Source organism: Atta colombica, unplaced genomic scaffold (assembly GCF_001594045.1).
Source record: "Atta colombica isolate Treedump-2 unplaced genomic scaffold, Acol1.0 scaffold150, whole genome shotgun sequence".
Lineage (NCBI taxonomy): Eukaryota > Metazoa > Arthropoda > Insecta > Hymenoptera > Formicidae > Atta > Atta colombica.
This window is the reverse complement of record NW_017259240.1, coordinates 2,002,508-2,013,097: the sequence shown is the minus strand read 5'-3', so window position 1 is coordinate 2,013,097 and position 10,590 is coordinate 2,002,508. Positions and strand designations below refer to the sequence as shown.

The 10,590-nt window shown below is 29.4% G+C and overlaps 1 protein-coding gene and 1 pseudogene across 3 annotated transcripts in view; both read left to right on the top strand.

Moving 5' to 3' along the window:
• LOC108685351 (multidrug resistance-associated protein 4-like) overlaps positions 1–3,631 on the top strand; it is a 15,426-nt gene extending 11,795 nt beyond the window's left edge. For all 3 annotated transcript variants that reach the window (XM_018190099.1, XM_018190098.1, XM_018190100.1), the window contains 4 exons: positions 309–774; positions 925–1,291; positions 1,776–2,472; positions 3,336–3,631. In XM_018190099.1, coding sequence (XP_018045588.1) covers positions 309–774; positions 925–1,291; positions 1,776–2,472; positions 3,336–3,479 — 1,674 coding nt within the window. In that variant the 3' untranslated portion in view covers positions 3,480–3,631. The remainder of the gene's footprint in view (positions 1–308; positions 775–924; positions 1,292–1,775; positions 2,473–3,335) is intronic.
• A 3,200-nt stretch (positions 3,632–6,831) lies between these two features.
• The window catches only part of LOC108685286, a 5,541-nt pseudogene continuing 1,782 nt past the window's right edge, over positions 6,832–10,590 (top strand).

The window sequence follows — 10,590 nt, the reverse complement described above, 5'->3', positions numbered from 1 at the left end:
GTCAATTTTGATTTAAATAAAAAAGATTTAAAGGAAATTATTATTCTTATAAAGAATAAAATTAATAACTTTAATAACTTAGTTCCATTAAATTAACTTATTATTAAATCAAAATTTACTTTAAAATTGAAACACGAAATGAAATTGAAGATAATTTTGTTCTTAAGGAACGTATGAGAAGAAAAATGTTCCTGTAGAAAGATTGCGGAGCAAATGAATTTCATGTCGAATTAAAATTGAAAATAAGCTTACAACTACAATTATTTTTCTTTTTACATTAAAAATATATTATTAATTACAATACCTAGATGAATCAAACGGAAGAAGTTGGCATTGTGGAAGACGTTCTCTCAAGAAGTTCCCTTACTCGCATAGAGTACATCTATATCTATAGTGGCCTAATCGTGTTGACTATCGGCATTACTCTTATCCGCTCATGGGCTTTCTTCTGGATGTGCTTGCGGGCCTCAATGTGCTTGCACGATCGTATGTTTCGCAGCATTAGTCGTGCCACTATGCGATTCTTCAATACCAACACATCGGGACGTGTACTCAATCGCTTCTCCAAGGACATGGGCGCGGTAGACGAGATGCTGCCCATCGCATTTATTGATTCTGTCCAGATCGGTATGTCGCTGGTAACCGCCATCATCGTGATCGCTATCGCAAACGTGTGGTTGCTGATACCTACGGTGATTGTCAGCATTGTCTTTTATTACCTGAGAATCTTTTATCTGGCCACTAGTTATAGCGTTAAGCGTCTCGAAAGCATCAGTAAGTATTTTCAGCTTGTCTTTCTAGAATAGAGACAGCTTCCTCGATAGAATAAAATAGATTCGATCGCAGATTGAAGTCAAATCTCTTGAACTGATGATGGATGTCAATTCTTCGGCTAAAGTGAGTGGAATTTCTAACTTTCTTTAGCCCGTTCACCGATCTTCGCTCATCTGAGCACGACTCTTCGAGGACTACCGACGATCCGTGCGTTTGGAATGGAAGCGACTCTCACGAAGGAGTTCGATAATTATCAGGATATTCATTCGTCCGCGTGGTACATCTTCATCGCATCTTCCCGCGCCTTTGCCTTCTGGGTGGACGCTTTTTGCATGCTATATATCACGCTGGTCACACTGAGCTTCCTTGTGATGGACAATGGCTTTATGTATGGCGGATACGTAGGCCTAGCAATCACGCAGAGTATCAATCTTACTGGCAGATTGCACTGGTGCATGCGCCAGAGCACTGAGTTGGAGAACCAGATGGCCTCGGTGGAGCGTATCCTTGAATACAAGTACTCGTTTATCCTTTATATATCTTCATATTGTTTGTATTAATTATATATCAATTATCTTTATCAATTATCTTACTTTATTGAAATATGAGTTATCTATTTCAATTACAATTAAGTAATTAAAATTTTTTTAAGTAAATATAAGATTTAATTATTTACTGACTTAGTGATCTACTTACATTATGAATTTCATACTCAAATATTATTCCAGTACTGACTGCATATTACAAATTCTTAAATTTTTTAATTTCGTAAATGAGATCTTAGAGCGTTAAATTTGTAAATTTTCTAATCCTTAATTTAATTTTTTTTGAATTTTTTTAACTTCGACTTTCATAACTGTTTCATTATTAATATTTTTTCGTCTAGATAAAACAAATTTGTAAGTTTTATAAAAAATTGCAGATATTTCTAAAGCAGTCTAATTTCTTTAGATTATTAAAATAACGTTTAATTTATATTTTCTGCTTCGATCTTTTCCTAGCAAAGTGGACAGCGAGCCTCCTCTCGAAAGTGTTCCCGATAAAAAGCCCAAATCCGATTGGCCACAAGAAGGTAAGATCAAGTTCAAAAACGTGTCCCTGCGCTATGCGCCTTTAGAGCCGGCAGTGCTCAAGAACCTCAACTTCGTCATCTTTCCACGGGAAAAAATCGGCATTGTCGGCAGAACCGGTGCCGGCAAGTCATCCCTGATTCAGGCGCTCTTCCGCCTGGCTGAAGTGGATGGTCTGATCGAGATTGATGAAGTCGACACAAGTCAGATAGGCCTGCACGATCTACGCTCCAAGATCAGCATTATTCCGCAGGAACCATTCTTATTCTCCGGCAGTCTGAGACGGAACCTCGATCCGTTCGATTTGTATCCAGACGAACTCTTGTGGCGAGCCCTTGAGGAGGTCGAGTTGAAGGAAATAGGCTTGGAGGCCTATATCAATGAAGGCGGCTCCAATCTTAGTGTCGGCCAACGACAATTGGTTTGCTTGGCGCGAGCCATTGTGAAGAATAATCCGATTCTTGTGCTAGATGAGGCGACCGCGAATGTGGATCCACGAACGGACGAGCTCATTCAGACGACGATTAGGAGGAAGTTCGAGAAGTGTACGGTGCTGACGATCGCTCATCGACTCAACACTGTCATGGATAGCGATCGCATTCTAGTAATGGACGCTGGTAACGCAGTGGTGAGGCAATTTTTTTTTATAATCTTACTTTTTCGTGTATTTTTAATAATAACGTAAACTATCATAAATCATTGAATCTAAGTAGATTAAATTTAAGTAGATTACAAAATTTTTCTTTTATTTATGATTATGGGAAATCAATGTAACTATGATCGTAATTTATCGATCATTTTTGTTATACACTTTTTAATTTCTTTTTCTAAATTATTATATTTTTTTTTACTTTTTAAAGGCATATAAATTCGTATGTCTATTTTATGATTTTTCTTTAATCATTTTCGAAGTGCTCTTTTTTGAAGTGAAATGTCCTACTCCAAAAGAGTTCAAATACTTTCACTATTGAAAAAGAGTAAAAAATTTGCACTCTCGAATAAGATGATAGATTTTCATTCTTTTCGAATGAGATATACTCCAAAGAAAAGGAATCTCATTCTTTTCTTGGGATGAATTTCACTTCAAGAAAAGAGTGAAAATCTGCCACTCTTATTCAATAGTATAATTTTTTAACTCTTTTTTAATAGTTTAATAGGCAATTTTAATTCTTTTAGAGTGAAATTTCACTAAAAAAATTTAGAGAATGGTGTTTTATTGAAATAAATTTGTTTGAATGCGTTATTTAATTGTTGAAGGATTGCAAATGTTTATATAATGCTTATAATTTTTTAAATGAAAGTACTGATAATTTTTTACCCATTTTTTTATTCTGCGATGTAATCCATCAGAAATTATTTTCATTATCATGTTACATAAGTGTTTATACGCTGCATATTATCAAGTAAAAGACATGTGTAGGTAGTTTTTATACGAGAATGCATCGTAAATTGCGAGCTTTCTCTTCAAAATTGGACTTTTATCATGTGCAGGAATTCGATCATCCCTACGTGCTGCTGCAGAAGGAGTCGGGCTATCTGAAGAGCATGGTGCAGGAAACCGGCACGGCGATGGCGGAGGCTCTGGCCGGCGTCGCCCGCAACTGCTATCAGAATCGCGTTTTGCTGCTCTGTTAACCTTTCGCAATTGCATGTGACAAACATCAGTGATAGGCCATTCCGTCGATTTTTTACGAGCAGTTCTTAGACAAATTCTTGAAATTTGAAAAATAAGAGGAAAAGTACAATGTAGATGAAATTCAGTCCGAGAATAGATTAATCATTTTGCTACAAGCTCTATCTAGCTGTTCCTTTTATTTTAGTAATAAACGAATTCTTTGTCACTTCAACATAAAGTATTATTGCCAATGTATTTCAATTAAGCCATGTATACATCTAGCGAATGTAAAGTTTGTGTTGTTTATTACATAGTTGTATTTATTACATAAAAGTCGCATAAATTTAATTGCTATGTGCAACGGACATAAAATCTGATCAAATGCTAGAATAAATAGAATCAAGAAAAAGAATAAATTGCTTACAAACACGAATGTGTTCGTTTTCTAGGTGTATACGCAACTTTATGCAGCAAGCAATCAGTAAAAATCGCGTAGATTGCAACCCAATTGTAATTACAGTATTATTATGTCATTTTAATATCAGCTCGAAATATTTCATCCAGAAGAATAAAATTAAAACTGTTGGGTCACCGATATATCTTATCATCAGCGAACTACCATAAATAATATAAACACTTTTAGGAAGCAATTTCTTGTATATATTGTTGTTATATTTACTTCGTCATGGTGATAAAAATGTGATGCAAGTCAAAAATTATTATACTATTAAAATTACAGTGTTTGAATTTTAAAAACATGTGATGTTTTTTAAAAAAGATACATATAATTGCATAGTCAGTATAAAAAAGATGAATTATGCATACCCATTAAGAAGCATTTTGGAACATTTCAGTAAGATTGCAACAATGTTACAACATTGTTACAATGTTGCCGAAATGTTTCTCTTGTTTACTGAGTATTCACTACTGCAATTAAAACATTGTCTCAATTAAACATTTTAAAAGGTCTATTAAAGATTACTAGTTTTGAGATATGTTATTTTTTTTAACACAATAATATATTTTCTGTTATTAAAACACAAATAAAAATTAAAATTTCGTGTAATAATCTGTGGTTATAAAATTTGATAAACATAATATATTTATAACATGAAGAGAAAAAAATAAAACATTTTAAGAACATAATACACAAATATGCCTTCTTATGCGGGAATCAATGAGCAAGTTGGGATCGTTGAGGTTGGTAATCGTCGAACGAGTTTATTAGTTTATTATCTTTTCAACGCATTGTTCTTGATACTTTCATCTTTTAATTAATTTTCTTCTATATATCGCTTGCCACGTGTATTTTTATTGTATTTTATTGTAATGTGTGCTATGGTAAACTAACGTATCGGTGCTTTGACTGTGTCTGCTATCTGCGTGAATAACTTTGTTACAATTTATACATTGTGTTCGCTGCAATTCGATGAAATTTGAAATATGTTTCTTGTGAAAGCTCTTCATAAGCTTTAGACTCGATGTTCTGCCTTTGGTTTTCATCTCTGCACCTTGCAATTTTCCTCGATGGATTACCTGACTCATTATTTTATTTTTGTTTATTTTGTTTTAATTTATTATATTTTATTTTTTATGTCGTATTAAATGTATCCTATCTTATTATAATATATCTTATTATAATATATTTGTTCGTTCATTAAACTTATTTAAATTTTGTATTTATCTTTATATAACTGTGCATTTATGATTGTAACTTATTCAATGTATATATACTTAATTTTTATTTTATTATATATTCTATTTTATTATATTTTCGACGTTGAACTAATACTGCACTCGCCTTTAGCTCTGACGTTCCTGCTTTAGGAATTGGTATATTTTTGATGCTGGATTCCAAGATACCTCAATGCGCCGCTTATCGTGCTTACCGCTTAAAATCAGTCCTGCCAGTGCTAAAAATCTATTCTATATTTCACGTGATATAAATTATAGATTTTTAGTATTGACAGTGAATATTGGAATGTAGCTTAATGAGAGTCATTAAAAAATTTAACAATTTTATTGCGAAAAATATTATTTTGGCCAGGAATCTGGAACTCCCGATTTTCCGGGACGGGTGTCAATTGTGATGTTCAAATTATTTATTTATTTGACGTTAAAATGGTTTCAAAATCATTTTTTAGTCAATTGATTCCTTTTAGTGTTATTTTATGTGATGATATATACAGATGACTTGTTGTTTTGCTAATATTATGTGCGAGCTCTATATGAATGACAATAGCATATTTATTGAAAATTTAAAATTCTTATAAGGTCTTTATTGGTTATCATAAACTTTATAAGTATGGACTAGCAATATAAGTAAGATCGCATTCGTATTTCTCTTTCTACAAGTGAAATAAATTATGCTTGACATATATACTATATACATTAAATATGCTTCATTGAAATTATATCTTCCTATATGATTTTACAAAGTTTTGCTTGTATCTTTTAATTACCTGAATTTTGCATTTTCAAAAAGAATCTTATTTTATGCTATATATAGCACAATTTATTTTGTGCTATATGTAATATAGAGTTGCTTGCACTTTTTTTGCACTCAGGATTATCATTTCCTCTCTTTTCGATCAATGACCGAATACATGTTTATCTTATTTTAAGTGCAAAATTTTTTGGAGATTTCAAACAACAGACTTTTTGTCATTTTTAATTCTGATATTAACGCACTGTACGTTAACTGACATGTGCATTTCTGGATACTTTGAGAAAAAGAAACATATATTTCTCTCTTTTTAACTTATTCCTGCAAAGAAACATTGTTTTTTTGCAGAAACTACAGGCAATTACTACCAGTCCATACTTATAAGATCCACGATTACCGTAACTAACACTGAACTTATTAAATGAATATATCAAATATGAAATCGAAGAATAATCAATTTTTCCTTAATCTTTTTCGTGAAGTCACTCGTGTCCGTGTGAAATTTTGCGCGTCACGTATGCTGCTCGTCGCCATTTAAGAAAACTTTGTTATTATGGAAATATGACGCCACATTGACGTTTATTAATAGCAGTTGAATAGATACGGTGGCACGAAATATTCACGAGAGCACGACTGGCCAGAGTTTGATGGGTCAAGATTGCAAAAAGGCCCATTTCCAATATTTAATAAAATAATCTAAAAAATAATCTAAAAAATAATAAATAAAATGCCAATTTGAGTCAACACTTGAACGTTACGTTTACGATTTAATATTCACTTTGAATAAATGGTATAAAATACACACGAATAACCAGTGTTGACTAAAATTGGCATTTTATTTATTATTTTTTTAGATTTTTCTTTAGAGCCTATTGATTATGTTGTTTTTAATAAAATAAACTTAAAAAAATTTTTTTTCAAAAGTCATGTGGTATGTATTTGTGTATTGCAAAATTAGAAATTATATAAATATGATTTTATGATCATAGATGGAAAATTTATTATATTTGAAAAACTATATTTAAATTTTATATACACAGTCAAAAAGTGAAATATTAAAATATTTTAAAAAATGTACTTTATAGGGGATGGACGATGCATTTGTGATTATAATTTAATTCTAATTAAAATTTCAAGATATATTATTAGAATCCTCTTTACAAAAAAAATGTCAAATATTGCAAAAAAGTAAAAATGAACAATGCAAGCATACGTGTGACTGAATCAGAAAGTTTTGAAAAGTAATTCAGTAATAGATTTAATTTCGATATCACTAGTGATAGTACCAATTTTATTCGAATTAGTTGCAATCGAAAGTTTGTATCGACATTAAGTAAGAAAGTTAGATTTTTTATTGCGGTTTAAATTTCTGAACAATTTTAATAAAAAATTTGTTGTCACAAAAATTATTATTATTTAGAATTCCGGATAAAACTATTAGTGCTGCAAACTTAGTAGGGGCATGATAGTCACGTGGTCTATTTTCGTTCCTATTGTATGTTTCATTTTATGTTCTTATGTAATGCTACGCTTGATAGGTTTAAAATTAGCTAAATATATATAGATTACGATTAAGCGACTTAAACGCGCACTTAACGCTTTTAAACATTAAATTGTATATATAATATCTGCACAATACTATGTGCATGTTGTATGCAATATTTGGTGTGAATTAGTTGATGCTGTTAATAAACAAACGTAATAAATAAGATAAATTTGTAATTTATCAGAAAATTATATCACTACTGCTTATTATTATTTTCCCAGTAAACAAGCCGTTATTTATCGATATTTTAATATCGAAATGACGATAAATAATTTTAGTTTATTTTTGTTGAATTGTGTACGACAGTATTAATAGAAGATACATAAATAAGATTAGAATTATTATAATCAAGTGACACGAGCTTGGCTAAGAGAAAAAAAACATTTAGGGTGCCAGGGCTTCTTAAATATTATTACAAAAATGTAAATAATAATAAAAAAATTACACATACAGGGAAGGACTCCATTTGTTTATAAATGGATCTAGAGCACCATTTGCTTACATCTCGCATTTGCCTACAGATTGCTTACATGTATTACCGCCTACAACTTGATTGATTACATGTACTTTTGTGCATAAATAAAATTTTTCAGAAACATTTTTCACATTTACCTACAGCTTGATTGCCTACATATTCTCTGCTTTAAAAATACAAATTCTTTGTTTTAAATAAATTTTCTGCTTTAAAAATAAATTATTTTACATAATTTAAGTGTAATTTTATATTTATGCGCAAAAACGCTTATAGGCAATTGATATGCAGGCAATAATAAACACATGTAGGCAATCGATCTGATAAGTTAATGAGATGTAGGTAAACGGTGCTGTAGGCAATCAATTGTAAGTAAAAGAAGCTTTCTTCTTCCTTCTCCTATGCAACGAAATCCAGATTGCGCCGTGCGTTGATAGACATACAAATTATTATTTGATTATAATAATAATTATAGTCTTTTTCAAATTTTATACATCTATATTTTTATTATCTTTTGATTTTAATTAAATAAAAAATTTATTAATCATTTTTTTGTTATTTTTTGTTATTTTTTGTTATTTTTATTTTATTATATATTTTTTTTATCAAAGTAACAAAAAGAAGAGCATATAATCACAGCACAAGTTGTTTTTTGTGATATTATATGTAATTAAGTTTATGAATGATTTAGACGTTTCGGTCACAATCTGACCATCTTCAGTAAATTTATAAATTTCTTAGTAGAAACGCAGAATTTACATAAATTTCACATTCAATTTCAACGATCTTAAATATAATTATAATTAACGCTTTTTTTCGTATATATAATTTCTCTCTAAATATAATTATAATCAATGATTTATTTTTTACTTTCTCAAAAACGCACTATATAATTTATATATTATGTAATATATGCTACTTTTTACTTATGTAAAATACATTTATACCGATTTATGCATACTTTAAGATTAAATAATTTTATTTATTAAATAACATTGATTTATTTTAGAATTATTTGAACTTGAACAAATTTCGCGCAATTATGAACTAAAAGTTTAATTCTTCGCCGTATCTCTATAGATATAATATATCCGATACTTTTTCCGTGATAAGATTCATGTCGTTAACTGTAATTTTATTGTTATCTATAATTTTTAAAGTTTACTATTGGCGCCAAAAGAAAAGTATCATTAAAGCTGACTATTAGGGAGGATAATCATCTCTAAAAATGGTCTTCGACCATTTTTACAAATATTTTAAAACGATCTCATCATTTCGTTTTATCCAAATTGTCTTTGTATAACAAAAATTAACATGTTATTTTTCGTCTTTGATGTCACGTTTCAATATGGCTGTAATGGCTACTCAGGAGTCTTAAGATTTATTCTACTTGTAGTATAAAGTACATCAGTCATACAAAGACTTCCAAATAGGAAGGGTTTAAAAAATACAGATATCGTGGATATTGCTCTATATTCTACAGTAGATATCATTCTATACTCTAAAATGTATTAAAAAAATTTACATAATTTTTTCATTACTGTGATCAATATAAGTATAACAATAATAAATTTTTTTTTCTTCTTACTTATAATATTGTGAGAGTAATTTTATATCCGTATATTTATTATATGAGTGAATATGGTTTAACGAAAATAAATAAATATTTCTTCTTTAAAGAAAATATTTATTTATAGACACAAGTACACTGAGAAAATGTTGTTGAATCAATTAAAATCTATATTACGGGCTGTCACTAACATAAGTGATTAATTCATGTATATTTTTATTGACATAAAGGTCTTGATTATTGAAATAATAATTTATGCCTTTATGTCAATAAAAATATATATGAATTAATCACTTGTCACTGTTAGTGACAGCCCGTAATATAGACTTTAATTGAATCAACAGCATTTTCTTCTCAGTGTAGAGATTAGAAACAAAATCAAACGATCAAAAATAGAAACTATATATAAAACTTTTTATTAAACTAATTATTTAACTAATATTTTATTAAACTAATTAACTACCTATAAAATGTTTTAAACGCTTGTTATATTCATTATTAGTCATTTATTCTTGAGTGATAATTTACAAAAATAAAAAGAAACGATAAAAAATTTATATGTGTACGAGATATCGTTGATAAGGATAAAATAAATGATTTCAACATCTAGAATATTTAATTGTTTAAATAAAAGAATTATTAGTAAGTAATAACATCGATATATCGACATAAAATAATTTTTTTAAAAGAAGCTAGCTACAATTTTTATTTTTTCCATGACCGTTTAGGACTATGTTTTATCTCTACATTTTTTGTCTTTTTCTTCATGAAAACCAAAAATTATCATAATAATGACGCTGCACTCAAGGAAAAATTGGTACTTGAAATACAGAGTGAAAATCTTTATTCACATTGTTATTAGGAAATTGTTGTCAGTTATGCGTCAATCATATGAAAACTAATTCAAAAAGAGAGAGTTGTTGATTCAAAGCATGTAATAGATATGCATTATACTTAAGTATTTGTACACTGAAAAAAAATATAGTTAATTTTAATAAATATTTAGTTCAATACTGTCAACTAAACATTTACTTACAATAAGTAAATATTTGTTCAATAAAAAAATGATTGTTAAATCAAATTAACATTTCTTGTAT